The sequence below is a fragment of the Suricata suricatta genome, chromosome 5 (assembly GCF_006229205.1).
Source record: "Suricata suricatta isolate VVHF042 chromosome 5, meerkat_22Aug2017_6uvM2_HiC, whole genome shotgun sequence".
Taxonomy (NCBI): Eukaryota; Metazoa; Chordata; class Mammalia; order Carnivora; family Herpestidae; genus Suricata; species Suricata suricatta.
The window spans coordinates 14120095-14146025 of NC_043704.1; the positions used below are offsets into that span (position 1 = coordinate 14120095).

General features: G+C 53.7%; 1 protein-coding gene across 1 annotated transcript in view; it reads left to right on the plus strand.

Moving 5' to 3' along the window:
* Window positions 1-25931, plus strand: part of URB1 (URB1 ribosome biogenesis homolog) — a 67875-nt gene that overhangs the window by 13630 nt on the left and 28314 nt on the right. Inside the window, exons 7-23 of the mRNA XM_029938666.1 lie at window positions 540-665; window positions 3327-3451; window positions 6922-7117; window positions 8519-8656; window positions 10961-11134; window positions 11694-11823; window positions 12406-12522; window positions 13600-13712; window positions 15534-15653; window positions 17072-17188; window positions 17658-17796; window positions 18555-18725; window positions 19744-19937; window positions 21625-21843; window positions 22584-22763; window positions 23537-24392; window positions 25167-25368. Of these exons, the coding sequence (XP_029794526.1) occupies window positions 540-665; window positions 3327-3451; window positions 6922-7117; window positions 8519-8656; window positions 10961-11134; window positions 11694-11823; window positions 12406-12522; window positions 13600-13712; window positions 15534-15653; window positions 17072-17188; window positions 17658-17796; window positions 18555-18725; window positions 19744-19937; window positions 21625-21843; window positions 22584-22763; window positions 23537-24392; window positions 25167-25368 (3317 nt within the window). The remainder of the gene's footprint in view (window positions 1-539; window positions 666-3326; window positions 3452-6921; window positions 7118-8518; window positions 8657-10960; window positions 11135-11693; window positions 11824-12405; window positions 12523-13599; window positions 13713-15533; window positions 15654-17071; window positions 17189-17657; window positions 17797-18554; window positions 18726-19743; window positions 19938-21624; window positions 21844-22583; window positions 22764-23536; window positions 24393-25166; window positions 25369-25931) is intronic.

The window sequence follows — 25931 nt, forward strand, 5'->3', positions numbered from 1 at the left end:
CATCCCCAGAGGCTCCGGGAGTGGGTTTGAGGGCAGCCGAGGCCTTGGGCATGATTCCCAGTGCATAATCCGGGATGCAGGCAGGACTCTGCCCAAGGGTGCAGATGCTGACATAAGTGCAGGAATGGTAAGCCGCCCTGGGGAACAGTGACACAAATTCTGGTCACTAGAACGATAGCCCTCTGAAATGATGTGCTAACGGAGTTCTCAATAATGTGGGAACAGTTCATGCTATTTAAGTAAAAGTAGGCAGAAAGCTGTCTAAGATCTCAGAGATGCAAAACCAAAGCACTGCCGTAGCGCGCGTGCATCTTGCGTGATGCGGGTGGAGGGCTGACGGGAGATCCACCGAGATGCTGACCGGATCCGAGGGCAGTTCGGATGTGAATGGACTTTGCTTTTCTCTTTATGTTTTTCCTTTTTTTTTTTTTCTTGGTCCAATATTTTGCCGTGGGCCCACGTGATTTTGGTAATGAAGAACAGTACACACTGTCCTGAAAATCGAACCCCTCGAAATTGGTTTGTTCTCTTGTTTGCAGGTAGTTCAAAATAAAAACATCACAAAAACCCAGAAGGTACGTTTCTTCACGGGGCAGTTGTTGAACCACATAGCAGCCCTCTACAGCTGGAACGGGGTTGTGGACGTGAGCCTGGAACACGGCAAGGTAAGTCCTGGGGGGTCTGAGATGACCTCGCTGTCCGCGTGTGAGCCTCCCGAAGCCCGGGAACGTGCCCCCCTGAGTCCCTCGTTCGATCCGTTTCTCTTGGCTCTTGGTCCTATTAATTCTCCTCTTAAGTGCAATGTAATCTTTTAAACGTGTGGTTTTATTTTTACAAGATTATTTCTAATCCCTAAGGTATTATGATTTCAGACTTTTTTTTCTTAAAGGGACAGCTGTTACTCCCTTTAGCTGAGCGACATGCTGGTTTTCTGCTGACGCATAGCATTGACCAGGCTCTCTTCCTCCTCTCATGTCCCTCTTTCCCCTCTCCATTCTGTTCATACCAGCTCCTAGAATTTCAAGGCCTGTGGCTTTTGCTTCAGGATCCCAAGTTGTCTAGGAAAAGCCCAATTTCCTCACCTACGGACATGTGTAATTTATTTTGTAATAGTTCCCCAAGTGTTGAATTAGAACAGTTGCTCTCAAGCTGACCCAAGGCTTTTAATCCTCGTTCTGATTTTCCTCAGGGCATTTCTGAACATGGACTTGGCCAGAGTAGTGCGGGCTCGGACTTCCTGTGAACTTTATAGTGCTTTCCCTCTCAAGAGCCCTGTGTCTTACCTCCTTTTATCTTTGTGACTTGCCCGCGTCCTCTGGTTTTGAACAGGTTTTGTATGCTCTATTAGCAGGAAGCCTCCGGGGCTTAATAAAAACACTCCCAAACATGGAATTTTATTCAAAAGAGCAAGGGAGATTAAGTCATTGTTAAGCTTGTTTAAAAATTCAGGTTAAAACTTGCCCCTCTTAAGAGTATTTTTAAATTATTTTTTAATGTGTCTACTTTATAGGTGAGGACATACAAATTCAGGGAGTTCAGTGATGCTCTCATCACGGGTTACATTCTGGTGTCCAGCTGGAAGTTATCAGGAGCCCATTAAGACGTGCCTCATTAGAACAAACGGTGTTCCTACCACCTAGGACATTCCAGGGGATTTTGGCGCCATGTGTGAGAATTGGCCTTACCCCCATCACACAGGAAATCACAGGGGTCCTAGGGGCTCCCTGCCAGGAATTCCTGGGGATGAGGCACCTAGGTGGCTCAGTCGGTTAAGCGTCCAACTCTTGATTTCGGCTTGGTTGTGATCTGGTGTTCATGAGTTTGAGCCCCACTTTAGACTCTGTGCTGGTGGTGCAGAGGCTGCTTGGGATTCTCTCTCTCTGTCTCTCTTCCTCTCTGTCTCTCTCAAAATAAATAAATATTAAAAAAAAAACTTGAGGTGTCTGGGTGACTCAGTTAAGCATACAGCTTCATCTCAGGTCATGATCTCATAGTTCATGGGTTTGAGCCCCACGTCAGGCTCTGTGTTAACAGCTCAGAGCCTGGAGCCTGCTTCAGATCCTGTGTCTCCCTCTCTCTCTGCCCCTCCCCTGCTTGTGCTCTCTCTCTCCCTCTCTCTCTCTTTCTCAACAATAAATAAATACTAAAAAAAATTTTTATAGCCTACTGTTGACTAGAAGACTTATCCATAGCATAAACAGTTGATTAACCTATATTGTATGTTTTATGTATCCTAAACTGTATCCTTACAATAACATAAGCTGGAGAAAAGTAAATATTATTAAGGAAATCCTCAGAGAATACATTAATAGTACTGTACTGTATTTATGGGAAAAAAGTACACATAAGCACACCTGGGCAGTTCAAACCTGTGTTGTTCAATGGTCAACTGTATTTATTTCTTATATCACAAGATCACAATGTAAAAGCAAATAGAAGCTTAGGAAAATTATTTTCTAATTGATATGTGTGCTGTAAAGAGACTTTTTTTTTAATTGTTTATTTCTGAGAGAGCGAGGGAGCATGTGCACTCACTTACATAAGTGGAGGGGGGCAGAGAGAGGGAGACACAGAATCTGAAGCAGGCTCCAGGCTCTGAGCTGTCAGCATGGAACCCGATGTGGGGCTTGAACCCACACACTGTGAGATCATGACCTGAGCCAAATTCAGATGCTTAACAGACTGAGCCACCCAGGCGCCCCAAGAGAGATTCTGTAATAATGGGGGCCCGGATTCTCATCTGCTCCGTACTTGCTAATGCAGTGGAGTCTCCACTGTGCGTTTGCCCTTATGTGAAATGGTGCAGTCATCTCTGCCCTGCCCAACTCAGGCCTGCCGCAGAAATTAAATGAGAATCCTTACCGTGGAGTGCGTGGAGCCAAGAAGAAAGGACATACGAGGTCCCGTTATCTGTTGTCTCTTATTCCAGCGACTCCCTGTTTGTTCAGTTTTAAAAATAAATATTTTCTTTTTAAATTCAGCTTATTTAAACTAAAACAAAAACAGCTCACCCATTTTCTTCACTCCCCCAACCCCCACCTCTGGCAACCACCAGTCTCTTCTCTGTATCTACGAGCTTGGTGTGTTTTTTTGTTTTGTTTTGTTTTTGTAATTTATTATCTAATCTAGTTTATTCTTTCCGTATTCCACATGAGAGTGTTTTTTATCTTGATTGGTGTTTCTGTTCTTTGGGGTTTTTTTTTTTTAACGATACCATGCATTTATAATGTCTTCTCTGGCCCTGTGGTATTGCCCAGTGTTTTACTCTGTCGTTACTGGGGCTCAGGGACTTGAGGTTTTCACTGCACGTTAACAACCTCTCGTAGGCCCCGTCTGAGGACGCAGGGAAGACCATGGTGAGGGAGCTCGTTCACACCTTCCTGATGGATCTCTGCTGTTCACTCAAGCACGGGATTAATTTCTATGATGCATCTTTCGGTACCGCTGGCAGGTACGTAGCGCACGCGTGAATGGCGGGTGTGTGTTCCTCAAGCTCTGTCGGTTAAGCTTGATTTCAGCTTGGTCACAATCTCATGGGGAATTGAGCCCCATGTTGGGCTCTGAGCTGACAGTGCAGAGCCTCCTTGGGATTCTCCCCCTCCCTCTCTCTGCTGCCTCCTTTCTCTAAAATGGATGGATGGATGGATGGATGGATGGATCTGGATTTCAAAGTTTTGTTTCATGTTGTGCAATTATGGCAGCATCTCATCAGTAAGGAAATATAAAGTCCCTAGCAGATGGCTTAGATGACATTCTTTTAGACTTCTGGTCTAACAGTAACACACATCAATGTTACTATTTTTTAATAATCAGAATAGCCTGATGTTAGATTTATCAACCTGCTTTTCTTCCCACTTGACAATAAAAGTATTACGTATATTTTCTGTTCATTTTAAATACCTATATTTATTTACTTGGTTATTTATTTATTTTTACCTCTGTGGCATTTTTATCATAAGGATATGGATGGTTTGGGTTAGTTTCAACCAGGTAGGAAATGACTGATTCCTTCAAAATGGAGCAACACCATTTACATTTTTCTCCCTGCTTGTGACTTGATTTGATCCTGAGATTATTATGAATTAACTTGCCGCATCATTTCTTTTCCTGTCAACTTTGTTTCGGTGGTAGTGTAGCTTTTCTCTCATCAGCGAAAATAAGCTGGCCTTCCTGGTAAAGTGCAGGGAGAAGCGGACTTTTATCGTCTCATATGATGTAACACCACGCTTAAAACACATGTGCTTTTTTCCCCCTTAGGTAAGACCCATAAACTAGATCATTTGATGAGTGTATTTGAATCAACTTGTGGGTGTGGGTCTGTTCAAATAAGCTGTGGCTTGTGTCAGTTTTTGAAGCCAGGGGCAGAAGGCAAATGTTTGCACTTAGGGGAGAGGAAGGGAATCTTGTTTGTGGGGCATTAATGGAAAGTTTTGTGGAAACTGACGTGTTTGCCCAGCAGAGGTGAGGCTTGCTCCCTCCCTCCATTCAGGTCTCTGCGCACACGTCACCACATCTGAGAGCCCGTTCCTGGCAGCCTTTTCCTGAAATAGCCCTCCACTCTCCCTGTGCTTTTGCCTTGCTCTTGACTGTGACTTACCATCACCTTGCATGTTTACTTATTTGTTTGTTCATGACCTGATAGATGAGAATCAGTGTGAACAGAGGCTGGTATGTGGGATCCCCAGCGTCCAGGACAGTGCCTGGCACACAGTGGCTGTTGGAAAGCAAGGCACTATAGGGTAGGCGGGGGGGTTGGTAAACTTCTTCTCTAAGGGCAGAAGTATAACCGTGTTCCCGTAAAGCTTTACGTACAGAGATGGGTGGTGGGCCAGTTTGCCAGCTCCTGGTGTGGGGGTTAAGAGAAGAGACTCTGGGGTCCGCTCTGAGACCTTGCCAGGTACTACTGCCCTCCGCCTCTGCTGCCTCGTCTGTAAAATGGAAATGAAGTCAGTCTCCGCCTCGGGGAGGCAGAGCACGGGAGCTGTCCAGAGCGGTGGCTGGTGTGTGTTGTACGCTGTGGAAATATGTTCTTCGCTCTATCACGTTGTCCGAGAAAATAATGTGGGTGTGCAAAGTATCTTTAGTGCACACTTTGTCGTATTTAACATGGTGTTCGCTTGACAGCACAAACTTTTGTTCGTGAGATTTTCGTGTTAAGAATTTTAAACTTTTTTTTAAGTTTATTATTTTAATGGAGACAGCACCAGCTGGGGTGGGGGTGGGAGAGGGAATCCCAAGCAGGCTCCAGACCGTGCGCACAGAGCCCAGCGGGGCTCAAACCCGCGAAACCACAAGATCATGACCTGAGCTAAAACCAAGAGGTGGTTGCTCAACTGACTGAGCCACCCCAGGCGCTCCAAGAGTTTTATGTGTTTTGAAGGATAGCTTTCTGGTCAAAATTACCCTCTAGTTCAAATTTTGAAAAATGTTTTATTATGTGTAAAGCTGTCACATTGTATCTTTGTTTTAGTCAGTTTTTTATTACTGTTTTTATTTTTTTTAATGTTTTTATTTATTTTTGAGAGAGAGAGAGAGAGAGACCGCGTGAGCAGGGGAGGGTCAGAGAGAGAGGAAGTGACAGGATCTGAAGACAGGCTCCTGGCTCTGAGCTGGCTGTGAGCGCAGAGCCTGACGCGGGGCTCAGACCCACGAACCGCGAGATCACGACCTGAGCCGAAGTCGGACGCTTAACTGACTGAGCCACCCAGGCGCCCCCATTTTAGTCAGTTTATAAGGGGATTCAGAAGAGTGAGGATCCTGGAAGCTACGAACGTGGCATGTAACGAGACGTTCTGAGACGGTCCGGATTTTACGACTTCCCAGGGACAGGCAGGTGTGAAAGGCATCCTCCCTCAGGAGGGTCTGGGGGAAACCCTCGAGTGCTATGGGCTTGGCTGTGTAGATCCTGGGCTTGTTGCTTCCTTTATGCAAGTTTTAACATCCACAGGTTTTCCTGATTCTTATTTTTATGGTCTTTTAAAAACTGTTCGCTTAGGGACACGTTTTGAGTATTTTCCTATAGTAGGTTGTTTTTTCTCTTAGTTTCTTGCAGCGGCTCAGTGAAGGCCTAGGAATTTGATATATGTTAGAAACAGAGGAGGCAGAAAGCCTGTGGAAAGACTCTGAGCCATTTAGTTAAGTTTTAGAAATAATTTATGGCACTATGGGCTGTGGGCCAGTTCCTTAGCACTTCACGTAAAGATCTTTTCAAAAGTTAAATGCGTTCTCTGTATTTTTATACTTAATGTTTACATATATATTTATTTACATACATGCGTTTTCACGTGTGTTGGAGGAAAGAGGTCAGGAAAATCCAACGGTGAAACTCTGGGAGGGAATTCCTCCCTGTAGGTGTGGCCCTTTCTTTATGTTAGCCTTGACTTCTGGGTAGACTGGTAGGTGGCCAGGGTGGACACAGAGAGCAGGTTTCTTCCTTCTCTTTAAAAGTCAGATGGAGGGGTGCCTGGGTGGCTCAGTCAGTTCAGTGTCAGACCCTTGGTTTCAGCTCAGGTCATGATCTCAGGGTCGTGGGATCGAGCTCCAGTGTTAGGCTCCATGCTGAACGTGGAGCCTGCTTGGGATTCTCTCTCTCTCCCCCCCTCTGCCCCTCCCTCCCCCCAAATCAATAAAAGTCAGATGGAACTCAAGAGGCAGGGAATGGGAGATTGGAGACAGAACAACATAGAGACTTTTTCAGCCACTCAGAAATGGAGGGGTGAGATTCAAGTCCTCTGTTGGGGAGCTGGAACCCCACAGGCCACAGAAACACCCCGCTTTGTGTCACAAGGGATATTCAAAGGTGAAGTTTGCCAGTCGCTGTGTTTCCCGAGGGCAATTTCGAGGTGCTGCAGTTCTGTCCCTGAGCTCTGGGCATGCTGTGGCAATTCCTGCTGACCCTTGTCGCTCTGTCCTCCCTGGCAGAGGCGGGAACCTGACGCTCCTGCACTTCCTGTTGGGTTTGAAGCGTGCGGCGGACGATGAGCTGGTGGCCGAGCTGGTGGTGCGCATCCTCCAGGTGTGCCCGGACTTGCTGAACAAGTACTTCAAGGAAGTGACGTTTTCCTTTCTCCCGAGGGCAAAGTCCACTTGGTCAAATAACATCAAACTTCTGAACAAGGTAAAACCCCGGGGGCTCTGGCCCGGGTTAGGGGCCGCGGGAGGGGCTGCGACGAGCCGCTGGCCGGCGGGAAGGCCCAAGGACCTGTCCCGCGGGGCTGCAGGGGCGACGTCCTGGTCCTCGGGGGACATCCTGCTTTGCGCTGAGCTGAACTTGGAGCTGGACGCCTTTTGACTCTGTTAAGGCAAAATCATCTCCTTTGTCCAGATTTCCCTTGGAGGGAGACCGTCATGCGTTTTGGCACCTCGAGGCTGACGTTGGTGAGAGGTGTGAGCTGGGGCACCGCGTTTAAGGACCGCTGCTCTAAGTGCTTAGAACAGCTTAAGACACGCAGTGGAATGACACTGTCTGTCTGGGTGCCTGTGTGTGAGTGTTTCATCGGAGGCTGCCTCCTGTCCCCACCGCGGAGGGGCCGCTGCACCTTCTGCGGCAGCGCTGTGGGGCGCGCTCTGCCTGGCGGTCTGCCTGGGGGAGAAGCAGCTGGAATGTTCCCCCAGCCTCCCCCTAGGCTGGTCTGTCAGACGGGCTCTTGAGCGCGTGCACTCCCCATGTGTATCTTGGGGCAAGAAGGCAGTTTGCGCCTCACGCTGGGGAAGGGAGGCCTGTGGCCACCACCCTGTCCCCTGCCCATGGGAGCTGCCCTGGTTCTGCCCTCTCCAGTGGAGGGGAGCCAAGGGCACGGCCTTTGCGGGCCTGGGTGCGAGCCCTCCCTTCACTGCTTCCTAGCCCTGTGCCCCTGGGGAACTTCGTAACCTTGCTGAGATCCAGCTTTGTCATCCGTGAGTGTTTTAAGCTGCCGTGTAAAAAATCCCTATCCTAAAGGGTTGTCATGGGCTTGCCTGGGTGGCTCAGTCGGTTAAGTGTCCGACTTTGGCTCAGGACATGATCTCACAGTTCGTGGGTTTGAGCCCCACCTCAGTCTCTGTGCTGACAGCTCAGAGCCTGGAGCCTGCTTAGGATTCTGTGCCTCCCTCGCCCTCTGCCCTTCCCTCGCTCATGCTCTGTTTCTCTCTGTCTCAATAATAAGTAAAAAAAAAAAACATTTAAAAAATAAATAAAAAGAAGGGTTGTCACGAAGTATTACCGAGATGATGGAAGGCGTTGAGGGCTGTCAGGTGACGGTGGTTAGGCCCCGCAGTGACTGGCGTGCCGTCCGGGGTTATAAGAGGTCCCCGGGCTGCGGGCAGAGCTCTGCTGTAAGGTCACTGCCCTCGGCAGTCTCGTGCCCGGACTCTTCTCTAGCGAGTAGGTTTGGGGGTCAGTCTCACGAACTGGTTCCAGAGCGGCCCCTGGACGTTCCTCGCTATGATCGTTGGGTTGGACCCACTTCGCTGTGGGGCGGCGACACCGTGCCTGGTGTGAAACGGAACCTGCGGCTGCTCATCGTCTTTTCTGTCATAGATCTATGATGCCCAGCCAGATGTCTCCCGGGCCTTTCAGACCAGAGAGTTCATCCCGCTGCCTCGGCTCCTGGCCATGGTGATGGTGACCACCGTGCCCCTGGTGTGCAATAAGACGATGTTCACCCAGGCGTTGAATGTAAGTGGTCACTTCTAGAACCTTCTCCTGTTCCCTACACTGGCCGTGCTGGGGACTGTTCTGAGAGTGCCTGCCTGGGTTTATTGGATGGTGTTTCATCAGTGAGCCTCAGGCTTTCCTTGTATCCACTCAGCGGGGCCCCTGGGGCCCCAGGCACGTTCCTGCCAGGGGTCCTGCTGCTCCAGCACTGCCAGGACCTCTGTGCTCACCTGAGGGTGGGAGCCTGACGGACTCAGAGGAAGCGAGGTGTGTTCAGCTATGGCCCCACTTCACATGCGAAAGTGTTAGCTGGGGATTTGTGGAAGGGGCAGGACTGAAATTTGCCCTTGTGGTTTAAGTGAATAGCGTTACAATTTCTGGAGAACATTTACTTTGAGGATCAGCTGTTTTGGGCATTTTGAGAGGATGTGTTCATGGAGAAATTCATGAATGAGGTGAAATGAGGGTGAGCCGTGGTGGGTCGTGCAGGCATGAGGTGGCCCTAGTGGGGATGGGGCAGTCAGCGCCGAGTGGTGAGGACTCCCTACAGTGTGCAGCGGGGCTCAGCATTAAGAGAGAGAGGGAGCATGTGAGCAGGGGAGAGGCAGAGAGAGAGGGAGAGAGAATCCCAAGCAGGCTCCACACTCAACATGAAGGCCAACGAGGGGCTTGATCCCATGACTTTGAGATCATGACCTGAGCTGAAATCAGGAGTCAAACCTTTAACCAGTTAAGCCACCCAGGTGCCCCGGGGATCTGCATTTTTGATGCCCGTCCAGGGTGTGTGCTGGGAGTAACTTGTGGGCTAGGAGCAGGGAGGCCAGTGTGGGGCTGGGCAGAAAGGCCTTTTGTTCCGGTGACCAAATCATAACAACCAAAATGGGGACCCTGCTCACTTACCCGTCCTTCCGGTGGGAGACACAAGCTGTTTTATCTCAAAGGGCCTTCAAGGAAACAGTTGAAAGGCGTGTGTCAGACACTGCCTCTTTCTGGGTGGCGGACCATGTCACTGGTGGCCGTACCCGTGCCATGGGAGTTGCCTCCGGCAGTCAGTCTGGAACAGAAGGCCGTCCACTCCTCTCACAGGGCAGTTTCAGGACAGAGGGTTTTGCCCCAGCAGGTGTCTGCCCCCTGGATGGGGTGACTGCAGGGCGAGGATGGGGGTGCGCTATCTGTTTGGCCGGTGCTGCGGTCCCGTGCAGGCCTTAGCCTTGTCCTCAGTGGGCCCTTCCCGACCGTGAGGGTGAGGCCAGCGACTCAGGTGTGTCTCCGGAGTGTCATTATGACTGTGGGCTGTGTGCGTGTGCGTGTGCGTGTGTGTGTGTGTGCGTGCGTGTGTGTGTGCGTGCGTGTGTGTGTTATAGTTTCCCATACAGTATTATCTCACAGTTTTTAATAGCATAATTTCTGATTTTAGGATCACAAAGAAAAGAGTAAGCTAACTGTAGAAATCAGAAATGCGCCGTTTGGAGGCAGCGTGTACACATGAATGCTTGTAGGGGCCTTGCCTTTGAAGGGGTTATGGGGAGGGGCTCCTTGCTGGCTTGGGGCACTTAATGTAGTGCTGCCTTGGCATACAGCACACGCAGGAAATGAACCCCCGGCTCGTTGGAATGCCGCGTTTGTAACGCAGCAAGCTGTTCCATGTCTCTCCCTGCGTGTCACTCTGCGGTGGCCCAGCTGGCTCTCCCCAGCCCATACTGCACCGGGATGCACCTGGGCCTGCCTGACTTGTTCAGGGCGGGGCCTGAGGTGGCATCTCCCAGGGGGACCCCCATTTTGACAATAGCTCCGGTTCTTGTATTCTGCTCAATCTCTACAGCCAGTGAGGATTCAGGACGGTCCCGGCTGTCCTCAGGAAGGTCCCCCAGCCTGTGTTTGGGGGCTGCATACCTACCAAGGCTGCAGGTGGTTTTTCCTACTGTGTGCCTTTTCTTGTCACCTGCGTGCCTGACGGTGGGTGCTGCTTGGGGCTGATTGGGTGCTGGTGAGATCATGACTGTTCTTGGTGTGGATAATGCCTGTGAGCCCAGGGGCTGTTAGAAAAGATGTACCCAAACACAGACAGTGAAACAAAATTGAGAATAACTATCAGCCACTCCTTTTATAGTCCTCGCTTGAGCAGGTGCTGAGGTCAGATCTGTTGTAGGTCAAGGGAGCTGGGGCCCCAGGCCACCTCTTCTCACAGAGCAAGGGTCCCTGGCTCGTGTGGCCTGCCCTGGGAATGAGCCCCGGGAGGCCAGAGGCAGCCACACCTGGGGCTTGGGAGAGCTGTGTCCGCAGAGCAGCCTACAGACGTGGGGCTTTACCCCTTCTTCTTCCCAGTTGGACAGCATATCTGTGAAACACACAGCTTTATCCCTCATTTCCGTCATTCTGAAAAGAGCATTAAAAACGATCGAGCACTGCCTGGATAAGGAGGCCTGGCAGGAATCCGGCGTGTACACGTCTGCGATGATGGAAGAGTTCGTGCGCCTCTTCAGAGAAGCCCTGAGCAAGGTGGGCGCAGGGGTGGGTTTGGCCTCTCCGGGGGAGTTTCCAGGGCTTTCCTTGCAGCTGTCACGGGCAAGCATGCCAGTGGAAGAGGCAGTGCTGGGAGCACAGGGCACAAGTGCAGAATGAGATGCAGGGTTGGGGTCGGGGTGCTCCTGGGACCTCAAGTCATTAGAAGCTGATGTGCTCTTTTCTCCCCCACCGCCGCATGCACACGGGTCAGGGCCACGGCGAGGGGTGGCTTGGGAGCCATTCTGATGAGTAAGGAAGGGTGGGCACCTGCAGACGGGGTCCCTGCCCAGAGGAGCCGAGGTCGCGGTGGACACGGCGCCCTGCTGTCACTGGACGTGTTTCTTCGTTCCCAGTGTCCTGTTCTGGCGAACGAGGCTTTGTTGTGATTATCATCGCGTGTGGTACACCTTCGGGCTCGTTCTTCCCCCAGGTCCCGTCCCTTACACACTCGCACACACGTGTGCTCGTGTCTCCCCTTTGCGCTTTGCTTCTCCTTAGTGGGTTCATCTCCATCTCTCTCCCTTGTTTGATGTGACTGTGTTTTCCCTTGTAGAGTTTACCAGACCTGAACACCATCGTGTGGGTCTGGCAGTCCCTTCGGAAGCAGGAGACCAAACAGGATGATGAGAAAGGAAAGAAAAGGGGCACCTGGACTCCTGCCGCCTGCGTGGCTCCCCAGTGCGGTGAGGGCTGCGCGGGGCCCTGCTCTTTGCAGACAGGGGTGACACAGGCAGCTGGGGACACCTCCAGCCTACAGGGGTCTTGGAGGCATCTATTGCCAATGTGCCTAGGCTTTACGTAAACACCGTGATGTGCTAAGGACTTGAGGGCTGGGCGCCCTGTGCTCTGGCCTTTCCGTGGGGGCCTCTCTTTGGCTGTGCAGATAGAGGTGGGCTTCACGGTCCCTCTGCCCAGGAATGAGATACATTGACTCAGACCTCGTTGTTGGCCTGCCAGGAAGCGGGCTTCTTACCTTCCCTCTACATCCTATTTCATCCCCGTTGTTCAAGGAAGACGCTAAAGCCCAGAGAGACAGTCACTTTAACCTATCCAAGGTTACGGCCCCGAAATGAGGACTTAAACCCAGCCTGTTTGAACAGCCTCGACTTTGCCCCTGTAGACTCTGTAGGGATCCGACTGTGGCCTCTGCCTTCCGCATGGCTGCATCTCACCTCCGCCTTCCGCCTGTGTTGACTGCATACTACCTGCTGATTAAGGACGAAGAACGAGTGTTTCCTAACCTGAGGTGTTTTATCTTGGTTCAGATGATGCGGAAACCATTCTTCTGAAGGCCGTTCTGCTGCAGGTCATATGCCTGTACCAGAAGGTGGTCCCGCACATGGTCATGCAGTACAACTTCGACTTCAGCAAGCTCCTAAAAGGTGCGTCTCCGGGGCCGGCAGCGACCCCTCTGCTCTGTGTGCCGGCCGGGGGGAAGGAAGCGGTCAGAACCGGAGCTGAGGCCTGGGGAGCCCGGAGGGCAGTGTGGCTGGTGTGCCCCATCCACCAGACTGCTTATTTGTGTTCGCACTAATATTTTTCAGAAATCCAGTGGTCCTTAAGTAAATACCAGATGAGTACTTAGCAGCAGTGGGCACGGAAGGGAGAAGCCAGGCTGCCCGAGTTGTCTGCCTTAGATAAGTGACAAATCGGATCGTGTGACATGAACTCTAAAGCCTGGCTTCGGAGGAGCTCGGTGCAGACGTTAGAGTCCCTGAGAAGGGACGTCCCGCTCATGCACGGGCGCTTCGGACATAGTTACTCATGTTTTACCCAGTGAGTCAGGTTCGAACCACATCTTGTAAAAGTAACGTTCCGCTTGTCTGGTCAGGCTTCCTTGCTGGAAAAGTGTGCTTAATCACTTTGTAATTGGCCCACAGAGGAAAACTTGCAGGAGCGTCATTCCTGGGGTTTATAGAAGCTGTTGGAATAATTCTAAAAGCTGTAATTAACTTTTTAATTGTTTAAAGGCGAAAGCTTCTCTTTGCTGTGAGAGTATGAAATGTATGAGAGGCGGCTGTTCGGTATCTAGCACTGTGTCGCTCCGAGCAAAGGGAAATACAGGAATCAGGCCAGCGGGGGAGGACGCAGTCTGGGGCTCAGTGGCCACGGTCTGGTCAGCAAGGCCAGTGCCTCTTGGCCTGGGTAACGTTAATGAGAGACGGCACCCAGGGGGCAGCGGGAGGTGCCAGGCTTCACACTGTAGGGAGAGGTCACTGCGGGCCAAGGGGCCACTTGGGGCAAGTGGCGTTAGGGCTTTCTGCTGGAGATCTGGATAGACCGAGAGAGGGGAAGGTGTGCCGGGTGGGGCTGTGTCTGGGCAGAAGAGGAGAGAGCCCCCAGGCCCGTTTCTTCTTTCTGCAGTTGGAGTTCTTGTCTGGCCCCTGTGACCAGGGGCAGCCTCGCTGGGCACCTCCCTGCCCATGACTTCCGGTCCGTTTCCCTCTTTTCTGCCACAGGCGTCATCTCAGAGCAGGGCCTCCGGGAGGAGGTGCCCCCCATCCTGCAGCACCACATCCTGAAGGTGGCACTGGAGCTGCCCGCCAGCAAGTTCCTGTGGCTCAAGGCCCAGGTAGGAAGCGGACAGCCTCTGCCCGCTGTTCCCTCACTCCCGGCCTGCCGGTGTTTTGGCCTGGAAATTTCTAACTGGATCAGAACCCAGTGGTTGGTCATAAAAAAGACCTGCACGGTTCCCCTCTTAGACATGTCTGGAGCAGAGGCCAGGTCCCGAGTCATGAACCAGGAGGCCTGTGAGTCTCTTTGCTTTTGCAAAAGTAGGATGTTGAGTGTGTCCTTACTGAAACAGGGTCATTGGTGGGTATTCAGAGTTTTTGTTTTTGCTTTTATCCTGAGTACTTTACATTTTGCCTGTCATTTTAAACCCCTTTTGGAAATAAATACAAAATACATCCCTTCTTCTTTGTCCTCGTCCTGGAAGAACTTAAGACAGAGATCGAGATAGATACCAGCCAGGAGAGGGCCGAGGCTGGTGCCAAAATCAGTAAAGAGAGCTGGCATTTTCCCCTGCCTCTCATGACCCCTCTAGGACCTTCTGGAGAATGTACTGTTGACTCATAAAGGGAACTCAGCCTGCAGCAGAGAGTCACCTGTGTATTTAAGCACAGGATGCCATTCCATTTCTGTCCAAAGAGGGAAAATGCCCAGGCAAAATGAAGCATCATCTGAGTGTGTTTCTTTGTAGCTCTGATGATGGCTTTTTAAGTGACTTAGATCTTATTTAAAATTCTCTGGAACCAGGGGCGCCTGGATGTCTCAGTCGGTTAATCAACTGACTTCGGCTCAGGTTATGATCTCATGGTGTGTGTGTTCGAGCCCCACATCAGGTTCTGTGCTGACAGCTCAGAGCCTGGAGCTTGCTTCACATTCTGTGTCTCCCTCTCTGTCTCTGCCCCTCCCCTACTCATGCTCACTCGCTCTCTTTTTTTTTTCCTCAAAAAATAAAAAAAAATTTTTTTCTAATTTTAATGGGACCAATAGCATGGAAATGTATGTAGGTATTTGTACAAGTCGTATTTCCAGAAAAGCGTGAGAATGCGGGGGCACTGGGATCCATGCATTCCCTCCTGGGTCCCCTCCTGAGGTTCACCTGTGTCGTAGTTGAGGATTGACCCGTGTGCCCTGTGCCTCCACACCTCTACCACCATGTAAAGACGTGGCAGCCGGGGCTTGGCGTGGTTAGGACACCCCCACAGGGCACCGGCCACAGCTGGGGGGTCCAGTGTTGCCCACAGCCCTGCTCTCTACCTCTGCACCCCACTGTGAGGTCACTGCCACAGGCACCAGAGAGATGAACAGCCCGGGGTGTCATTGAGTTTTTTTTTACCCCAGTTGAACAGGGCTAGTGGGATCCTGGTGATTCATTTGGAAAGTGAACAGAGGGAGGCCTCTCAACTTTGAAAGAACTGGTATTGAACTACTAATTTATATCCTGTGCCCCACCATCTGTTTGTAAGATTAGGTTTGCTGGGCTTCATGAACACCAGCACTTCACACGGTCAGGGTCATCCTCGTGACCAGGGGCTGCAGGGACGCCAGCCAGACGCAGCCTCGGTAGCATTTGGGCCAGGGATCTGGAGCCCCATGAACTTCTCTGAGGCGTGTGTTCAAAGCTCACAAGGCTTTGTGGAAGGCTAAATTACATGGAAGCAATCGACCCTGTTGGCACCGGCATCTCGTTGAAATGGGTACAATTACTCAGCTGCCTTTTGGGGCTTTGGTTGAGCACCTGGCTTTCTGAGCCTCCTGGTGTAAAATCCCGGCAGCCTTGCCAAGTGTAGTTAAAATGAGGTGAGATGAGAGGCCTAGAGCCATATTGGCCTCAGCGTACGGTGACCCATGCACTGTTTGTAATCTGCTACCGTTCCAACTCCAGGAAGGCCCGGATGCAGAAATCATTGGCGGAGAACGATCCGTATTTTACTTACTGATGAAAATGTTTGTGAGCAGTAGCCATCTCCAGCTCAAGTCATCCACCAAACTTCTGATCATAAAGGTGAGCATTCCCTACCAGTTCCTAATTCCGGGAAGCTTATTCACCATCTTCGTGATAGCAGGTACTTAGTAAACAGCTGTTGAGTTAAGGATGTGTCAGGGCTTCTGTAAACTTAAAAATAGGAGGTTTTAAGGCAGTTTTAATTTATCATGTCTAAACTTAGCTGCGTTCCCGAGAGGCGGCACAGTGAAGTGGAGAACATGAGCTTTCAAGTAGTTCCTGGATTTGAGTCCTGGTTCTACCCCTTCCTGGGTGGCACTGGGCAAATTACTCAACTTCACCGAACTTTGTTTTCCCATGGTGAAGGAGAAGGATGAAACCATAGGATTGCAAAGGCAAGTGTGCGTGAGGTTGAGTAGTAGGTGATGCCCAGCACGTTGTAAGCTCACTGCAGTGTTAGGTTTCCAGCCTCCGGGGGATCTGGGGGGTGGGCGGGGCCTCCCCCCCCCCCCCCCCCGTGTCTAGACTCCGCCTTCTCCGGGGCTGAGCCCTTCTGATCTCACCCATCACCCACGGCACAGGTATCCTCACAGTCACTGGAAGGGAACGGGGAGTTGGACTGTTAGCTTCTCTTCTTCACCCTTGGTCCTCATTCTGTAGGGCTACCCTCAGGTCTGGATGTTGCTGTAGGAAATCTCATTTCTGCTGCCCAGCAAATGTCTCGGGTGCTGTAGATGCTACAGACAGCATGTTCGTTGTTTTGGGGGTGCAGAGATTTTATCTGTGGAGCGTTGATAATCTTGTTGCCTTATAACCTTCTCCCCTGAGTTGCTTAAAGAACGTGAACATCTTGGCCTTGACCTTTACAAGCTGCCATTTCCCTATAGGTGTGCACTTGACCCCAGCCCAGGTTCGTGGTCGTTAACATGGGCGGGCTTGGCACAGTCGGGCCTCTCTTTGGTGCACTGTTGGGGCTCTTGAGGTGGGAGTCTGTGCCATCAGGCCATTTGGGGACGTCATATAATTGTGCTGGCTCAAGGTCCTCCCTCTTAACACACCCTGTTCTCTTAGAAACGCTGCTGCCTTGTGTCCTGGTTTGTGATCTTGGAGAATGTCACGCAGGCTGCTGGTTTGTGGCTGTGAGGGGCCGAGTCCTGCTCGTTTACCTGGGGTCTTTGTGAAAATCCCGCTCTGGAAGTCAGCCTCCGAAGCAGCAGCTGGTTTTTTTTATCTTTTCATTATTCAGCAGTTGAAGGACAGCAGTAAGCAGCAAGACCAGGGGCTAGGTGATCTTTGGTGAGCGCAGAAGGCTCTCCTCATTTCCCTCACGTCCGGGAGTGCTGCTGTGAAAGGGTGGCTTTGGAAGTAAAACCGCCGATGAGACTGACCCGCTCGGGGCTCCCGGCTCTCCATGGCGTCCGCCTGGGCCCCTCGCGGCGCAGGTTCTGTCCTGACACCCCGGCTCTGCTCCCTGACAGGTCCTGCGGGACACGGGGGTGTTCGAGCACACCTGGAGAGAGCTGGAGCTGTGGCTGGAGCACTTACACGACACCCCGGAAGAGACCAGGGAAACCGTGATTCAGTTTCTGGAACGTGTAAGCACCTATGTGCAGTGTGAAGGAGCGTGTCCATGAACGTGCGATGTGGCCTTCAGCGTGATGGAGGCATTTTTGAGGCACCAGTGCCAGAAGCCCTGTGTTTCGGGCTTCCTTCCTAATTCCTGCTGAGATGTCAGACTCTGCTGAGTTTCAGAATCTGTAAAATGGGAACATGTTACTGTGTACTATTTAATTTCCTTTTGGGGTTTTGTTTTTGTACAAAGAGAACAGTGGTATGCTTACGGTGATATTAAAAGCAATGGTTTAGACCAAAAGGAAATTTTTTTTTAATTCTGTAACAAAAAGTTAAAGAAAAAACTCGGCAGAGAAATTGTTCTTGTCGGGGACTGTTAACATTTTAGCTCTTCCCTTTATATTACCGGTGATGTTTTTTGGCTTTTGGGTTTTTTTTTCCATTTCACTTGTGACCACCTAAATGTTTTCTGCTTGGCTCTTCGATGCCCAGGTTTTACTGACGTTGGTGGCGAATCCCTATTCCTACACAGACAGAGCATCCGACTTCGTCCAGGAAGCCAGCACGCTGCAGGCCGCTGGGACGAAGCAGGAGGCTGACGACGTCAGCATTCCCATCTCGCACATTGACGGTAGGCGCCGCTGCGCTTTCTTCCTGGGGCCCGTGAAGCTCCAGCCACGATCAGTGGCAGATCAGTGATGAAAATAGGAACTACGTTAATTCTCACACAGGGTGCAGGTGTCCGTTCCTTTGAGTCAAAGATCAGCCTTCCCTGGAAATGAAAATTGCCTTATTTGCTATCTGAGGGGGCGTACGTATGGAGCCTGTTTGCTGGGTTATTTTTGTGCCGTGTTTCCTGTGCCGGCTGCTGATCTTAGCTCTTTATGGATCTAACTCCTGGAAACCCATAAGCCGCCTGGAGGGGCAGATGTTGTTATCCTCATTTTACCTGATGATAATGCAGCTGAGGCCCAGAAAGGTTAGGTGATTAACTCAGGCTCACACAGTTAGTGCACAGCAGAGTTGGGATTTGAAGTCCAGACCTGGGCTCGGATCTGTGCTTCAACCCTGACTCTGTTTGGCCTCTCCGATATTGCCTCATTCATCTGAATATCCAGGATAAGGTTTTGGGGCTTCTTGGTGTCATTGGAGGCAACTTCAGCCTATTATCATCCTATATCTCGTATGGCAAAGATCTTGAAATATGAGAGGTGATGTCCTCGTGTGTTTAGAATCAAACTTGATATTAAGCCTGTCCGCCCAGAGATGTTTAGCTTTTATGCCGCCTCTTCTCAGACATTGTCTTAAGTATCCCTGCCTATGGCGCCCTTTGCAGTGGGGTCCTCTCCTGTCTCCAGCCTTGGTTGGACTGTCTTTTTTCTGTCTCAGATGTTCTCGACATGGTAGATGTCCTGGTGGAGGGCAGCGAAGGCTTGGATGAGGAAATTGGATTCCTACTGGACGAAGACATGATCCTGCTCACGTTCCCATTCAGTGCAGTGGTCCCTGCAGCCCTGGAAGCCAGGAATAAGTTGCTCCTTGGGACGGAACACGAAGCAGGTACCTGTGTGTAGTCGGTGTGTCCGGGGAGCATCACCCAGCTGGGTCTCTGTGGGGTGGGAGGTGTGATTCCAGGGCTCCGGGAATAATTGCTGAAAACCCATGGCAGCAAGGTTCAGACCAACCCTCGGAGTGATGGCTGCCTGGCCTTTAGAGCTAAGCGTGTAGGGACAGGAATCTAGGGGCCCCTGGGCTTCTAGGAAATTGGTCATTGGAGGGATAAGTTCGTAATGATGCATTTTTTTTGTCTGTTGCCCAGACACCTCTGTTAACACTGATGTTTTCAAGGTTTATTCTTGCCATCACGATGCTAGGGTGTGAGTCCTTCATACTTGCTGGAAGTTGCTGGAACTGAGAACCGAGGAAATACCCCTAGATCCCAACAGTGTGATTAGTCAGGGTTGCTCAAGCTTTGCTGCAGTAACAAAAAAGGCCTAATGTGCAGTGGTTGAATGGGCAAGGGTCTCTCTCTGGGCCTTGTCATAGTCCAACACAGGTCAGGTTGCTCTCGTGAGTGAGTGTCCTAGAGGAGGAAGGCCGGGGGTCCAGGCCACTTCCATCTTGTGCCTGCACCATCTCGACCTACGGCTTCCAGGGTCACTGGGAGAGGAAGACACAGTGGACCGTCAGGCAGGGGCTCTTCAGCCAGGCCTGGAAGTGGCTGAATCAGTCACGTGGCCCCAGTCTGACCACAGTGGGAGGCTCAGGGGCCAAGGACCAAGAAATGGATTGGCGAGCGCCAAGCAAATCTTGGCATTGGGTGGCTTCCACGTCACTTCTAGGCCTGGGGCACCACTTCCAGGCCTTGGGACCTGAAGCCTGACTGTGGATCACATGTTTAGTGGAACGGAGCCTGGTGTGGCATGTGGTGATAGCATCTGCCCTCTGGCGTGTTTGTGTGACCCCTCTCGGAATTGGCATCTTTCTCTGGGTCTTGGATACCTGTGGGAGGTGGGTGTCCCGACAGGCCACAGACGGGCCCCAGCAGGCCGCCCCCACACGTCTCATTCCTCTGCAGGAGAGAGCGTCGTGGCGTATCTGACGGCGGTGCTGACAGACCTCCTCCACACCCAGCGGGACCCTCTGGCGCTGTGTCTGCTGCTTCAAGCTTATGACAAGTTGGAGCCTCCAGTCCCGCCCTGCTGCCACCAGCTGTCCCGGTTCCACACGTACTACAGCCGCTGGATCCCAGAGCCGGCCCGCGAGGCCCTGGTGAGCCACTGCGTGACCGCTGCTGTGGAAACCAGGCCTTTCTCTGGGAAACCAGCGGTGCCTGCTATGCCCCCGCGGTGTGGCCTCAGCGCCGAGCAGCCTGCAGGGAAGAGCCTGTTAGCCTGTGGTTTCCGCGCACAGGAGAGCAGCTCTGCGGCGTCACCGCTGCCTAGCTGGTGGCCGGGGGTGTGGTTGCTGCGATGCCACCGGATTGCATTTTCCACTGGCTGCGTGATCACCCGGCCACCGCGCCAGCTTCGGGGCGGGCTGCGGTGCCTTCTCTCTCCTCCATCCCGAGTGATGCGGCGTGCCTGGGTCCTCGCCTCCTTCAGCGGGCCCCGGCCTGCCTCTCGGTCCCGCAGGCTCCCCTGTCAGGCCGGGCCGCCGGCGGCCCCCAGCAGTGTCTGTTCTGCAAACTGGGAAAATGGAAACAAAGAAAGAACGTCCCCTCTTTACGTGGGGTGTGGGCTTATAACGGGTCCTGCAGCTCTGGCCATAGCACCAGAGTATTTATGAATGTTGGGGGCTGTGGGCGCAGGAAGTTAACTTTGTGGTGTGCCCTTTGCATATTCATTCCCAACACTTTGAGCTGTTTGTGACAAAGCACGCGGCTCGGGACCTCGTTGTCTTGTGATACTTCTGGTGGATGCTTCTGTTGGTTGCACATTTCCCATTCATCGGGGCCTGGTACCAAGGTTATTACGTGTAATTCAAGCCACTTAACCCTTACAGCAACTCAGGGAAGAAGTTTGGGACTTACTGTGCTCATTACATTAATGGGGAAACTGAGGCACCGAGCCATTCCACCACTGGGCAGCAGTGGGTGAGGGTCAAGGTGCAGCCCAGGCAGCGACTCCAGCGTCCATGCCCTCCCCTGCATGCTAAGCTGTGGTTCAGCATTGGGGGTAGCCATTCAGAGCGTAGCGGGTCAGTGCTGTGCCTCTTGGGTACTCGAAGGAAGGTGTCCACTCTCGGGGGGGTGGGTCACAGCAGCGCTTCCCACCCTGTTTGGTTCAGCATGTCTGCGGTGGGCCCAGGGATTGGCCTTTCTCACCTGTTCCCAGGTGACCCTGCTGCTTGGTCTGGGGACCCCACCCAGCCATCCACAGTGTCTCCAGGCACATGCGACCTAGTTTCATTGGCTTTAGGAAGAGCTGTGTTTGGAGACACAGTAGTAAAAGGCACGTGGGGTCAATAAAGAAGGCAGTCTGGCAGTTATTGTAGAAGAAATTGAAAACTTCAATTTGAGGTTGAGCTCCAGAAATTTCTCTCCAATCTGTCCACTATCTTGTTACTCTCTCAACAAGATAGTCTGGCCAGGGCCCCTGGCGAGGGCCTTTGGAAGGCATAGCGCTTATGAGCGGCCCCCTTCACAGGTGCCGTGTCCCAGCGTGCAGTGATTCATCCAGTGGCGCCTCGGTCAAGTGTGCGTCCCGCGCGGCTCCAGCCCGCAGCGTCTGTGCTCGGGGGGGGTGCGAGCCCCTTCCTGATGCGGCGCCTCTGTGTTGACGCACCCTGGGAACGGATGTGTGACTGACAACGTTGGGGCTTAATTTCTTCCTTAAATAGAACGCCACACAGTCACATATTTTTTAGTTTTAGGACTTCAGTTTTTGCTGACTGTGCACCCTTTTCATCTACGGTTGCTTTTCTTTCCTTCTCTCTGGGCTTTTGCCGCCTCCCCAAGCCCCTTCAGATGCCTGGCAGCCTCGCCCCCCAGGGCCCTGCAGCCTCCTCCTTCGCCGCCCTGCTGCAGACGGCCTACGAGAGCGAGGGCGGGTTCCTGGACGAGGAGGTTCAGGCACGGCTGCGGGCCGCCCTCCCGCAACTGCAGATGCACCAGGTCCTGCGCGTGGCGACGCACCTGCTGCTCTACATCAGGAGCGCCGTGGAGAACTTTGGCCAGGTCAGCATTGCTCCTGCCCGGCCCCCACAGCCCCTGTGTGCTCCCATGTCCCTGCCTGCGGAATGGCTGCCCCAGAGTTGGGCCAGACCAAGTGACTGCGTCCATGGAGTAGCGGAGTCTCGCTGTCACCCCGTTGCACACGAGGCAACTTAGCGATGTGACACACGCAGGGCCTCAGAGCCTCCCCGCTCCCACCCCCGCAGCTGGGGAGCCTGGGCTGCTGGCCTACCGCCCCTCTGTGCTGGGCCACTCCCCGTCCTGGAGCAGACGTGCAGAGGCGGTCGAGGTGCCCGTTTCCTGCGGGCCTCACCTGCATGTTCTGGACCTTCAGTGGGCACAGGCCACATGGCCAAGCTCTGTTGCAGGCCAGGCCCCCCCCCACAGAGGACGGGACCAGTGCCCGGCCACATGCTGCATCTTTCAGAAACGTTAGTTTAGTAGTTCGTTGGTGAACTTCCTGTCGCCAGCATGGTTTACGGAGTTTTAATTTGCGTTTCCCTCATCTTGGTCCAAACAAACCCAGTTACCTCATCAAGGTTGAGGGCACACGTCTTCCTGAGAAAGGACTTTGAGGTTGTTGGTGTTTCACAAGGGCCAGCCACTCTGGCCCGTCTCCCTCCTCAGGCCTTGTTTCTGGGAACGTGGCACCTTCTGGTCATGGAGGGACTGGGTCACTGCCGCGGTGACTGGTAGCCCTTCCCTGGCCTGAGCTCCCACGCGTGTGGCTCTCGTCCTCACAGCTGGGCCGAAGCGCAGGGCCCCCCGTCCTGCAGCTGCTCCTGGACCTCCTCCGGCTCCTGGTCGTCCACTGTGCGCAGCTGGCCGAGCAGAACCAGCAGAAACTCGAGGCCGCCCAGGCCGCCTCTGACCTCTTTCTGGACACGGAGTCCGTGGCCTCGCTGGAGCTGGCCAGTGACAAGGTACCGCTGGCTTCCCCTCTGCTTCTGGTCCGAGACAAGTCCGTGTTCGTCGCAGGCAAACGAGGAAATGCAGAACTCTAGGAGACGCTGCAAACCAGCCATGACTCCCACCCCCACAGATGAGCACAGCGTCATGGGGCGTTTACCTTTCCGGTCATTTCTCTGTGCCCCTCGCCCTCCCTGCACATTGGTTCCCCTGCGCTTGCACTGGGTGACCTGACCATCTCAGGGCACCCAGTGGGAATGATTTCCTTTGGAGCAGTGGCAGCCTGTGTTGGATAGAGGCTGGGCAGTGGGCGCGGCTCGTCCCGGTAAATACACACCGGGAACTTGCAGCTCCGGTTGACAGGAGACACCCATGTCCCCCGAGTCCCACTGGTGCTGGAGAGCGGGGCTGCCGAGCAGGGGCCAGAAGATTGGTCTTCATCACGTTTTGACTTTTCTGACTGTGCGTCCCCTGTGTGGAGGGACCGGAGAGCAGTTTTGCCGCTTGGTACATATATTCAGGCTAAACTGCTCACACATGTCAGTGTGGGTGGGGCCCTGGCCCAGTCACAGTCCAGCCGTCACAGTTACCTGGGAAGGGGCACGCTGTAGTTGGATGATAGCCGTGACTGGGTTCTGATCGGGGTGCTGGGGGGCGCCCCCGAGAGGGGCATCAGAACTTGGGCCAGCGGTGGAATGGGTTAGGAATGCCCTTCTCTGCCCTCCTTCCTACTCCCCGCTGGCCCTGGGCCACGGGGTGAGGTCTGTGCCTTGTCGCCATTTTTCAGACGCTGGAGGAGCTGCTGGCAGCCATCCTCAGACATCCCACACTGGAGGGCTGGTTCCTGGCCCTGGAGCGACGGGCCCTTCCTGCGCACACCCTCAGCCCCGTCCTTGTGAAGCTGCTGGGCGCCCACCTCAGCGCGGGGGTCCTGCGGCTGCTGACGGCGAGCACCCCGGTCATCCGCAGCACCAGGCAGCTGGGCCTCCTGGCCCCGTACTTGGCGGCCACCGCCCGGAGCGTGTTGGAGGAGCTGCGGGCCAGGAGGGCGGGCCCGGCCACGTCGCGCGCCGAGAGCCTCCCCCAGCTGGAGGCCCTGCAGGAGCTGCATCCCTACATGGAGGGCGCTCAGCTCCTCGAGGTCACCCTGGCTCTGCTGAGCCTGCCCACAGCCCAGCTTGTGGCCCAGCGCCCCACGAAGTCCCCTGGGAAGGAGAGACACCTGACCACTCTCGGCAAGGCCCTGGTCCAGCTGCTGACCCATTGCGCCCATGATCCCCTGCAGAGCGCCGAGCTCCTGTGGGCCCCCGAGTTTGTGAAAGGCCTGGGGGCTCTGCTGCCCTCGTTGGCTGTGGACGAGCTGGACGCCGTGTTTCTCCACACTCTGCAGAGCGAGCCCATGCTGGCCCCCGTGGTCGGGGTCCCTGTGCTGGACTACTGCCTGGCCCAGCGGACGCAGGCGGCACTCAGCACCGCCGCCCTGCTCCTGCGGCTCAGCCCCACCCACCTCCTGCGGTTTGAGCTGTGGTGCGGGCAGCTCGGCTCGGGCCTCTGCCTCCAGGAAGACCTCGACGACTTCCTCCCCCTCATCCACGTGTACCTCCAGTGCAGGACGCAGGTTCCCTTCACACGCCCCACGGGAGGTACAGGAGCCCGTGGCCTCGTGCAGCTGGGGGGTTTAAGTCCGAGGGTGAGGAGGTGGAAACCGCACATGCGCTGCCGCGCCCGGAGCGTCCATGTTTGGGCCGTGCGGTGGTTCTGTTGCTCCTTAAGCCACTGACCCGGCTCTGGGCCCCGAGACGGAGGAGCAAGTCCCCCTCGCCACTCCTCCCCTATCTGGGCCTGTGGCTCGAGGTGCGGCCCCCACGCTCCTGTCTGTCCTGAGCCCCCCACAAGAAGGGGACAGGAGTGGTCAAGGACGGATGCACCCTGAGGCCAGGGGAGGCCCTCGGGGTGGCTGCCGCCCCTATCCCACTCCATCGTCCCTGCAGTTCATCCAGTTCGCCCTGAGTCCAGGCGGCATGGGCTCAGCCCTCCTGCCCCACCCATAGTTTCAGGCCAGCCAGTGGCTCTCGGTGCGCCTGTTCTCACGTGCCCCTCTGGCTCCTGCGTCCTTGAGGCACAAAGCCCGAGTGAGCCTCCAGCTTCGGTGCTCACGCTCACCAGTGGCGAGCCCAGGGCCCAGCATCAGCGTTGACTGACGAGAGGTGGCCAGTGTGGTGAGCTGGTCAGCGTGTAATTAGCTGGCCCTTGTACCTGGCCCTTTCCATGGCATCAGTGCTTGCGCCCTGGCCAGCGTTATCGGGTGCAGGTGACCTCACCCGGTCACAAGGTGCGTCACGGGCCCTGAGAGCTGGTATGCGCTGGCTCTAGCCCAGCGTGGTGGGTGACCGTCTCTTCATTTTGTCCCTGCCTAGTGTCCTCTGCTGTCATTCCCGTCCTGAGGAAAGCTTTGTGGAAGCAGCTGCAGACCAGGCTTCTGAGTGCGGACGGGTCCCCAGGGTCGGGGCTGCATCACGAGGTCCTGGCCCAGCTGGTCCCGTTTGCAAGAACCAAGGACCTCAGCGTGCTCATGGACCGCTTGCCCAGCCTGCTGCAGACCGCAGGCAGGCACGAGAGGTATGCAGGCTCACGTTGTCAGGTGGCCAGTCCCCTCCCCACTTCACTTTCCTCTGTCATTTTTATATAAGCTAGCAAGAAATAGCTTCACTGCTCGTTCAGCGAGAGGGCGCTTCCTACAGGAAGTCCGCTTCCAGCCTTCCTGCCTGGAGCGAGCGCATCTCCAGAAGTGGACGGTTGGTTCTGATTCACCCTCAGACGGTTGGTTCTTGGGGCGATTGTGCCGCCTCCAGAGGACTGTTGCTAACATCGACACTTGTCATTGTCACGACGTGGGTGCGGGGTGGGTGGTTGCTTCTGGCGCCAGAAGGTGGAGGCCAGGGGTGCTGCTAAATGTCTTAGGCACAGGACTGACCCGTCCTCTCCCCCACGAGAAAGAACAGTCTGGCTCAGCATGTCAGTAGTGCTGACTTTGAGGTAACCGAATTTAGGCGAAGTCTGGACAACGTAACTTTTTTCTGGTGCAGTGATACCGTTTTTCGTCATTGGAAAAAATGCTGGTACCTCTGTGATGCTGGAGCAGGGAGACAGGGCAGCCTGTGACTCCCGTCTTTGGGTGTCGG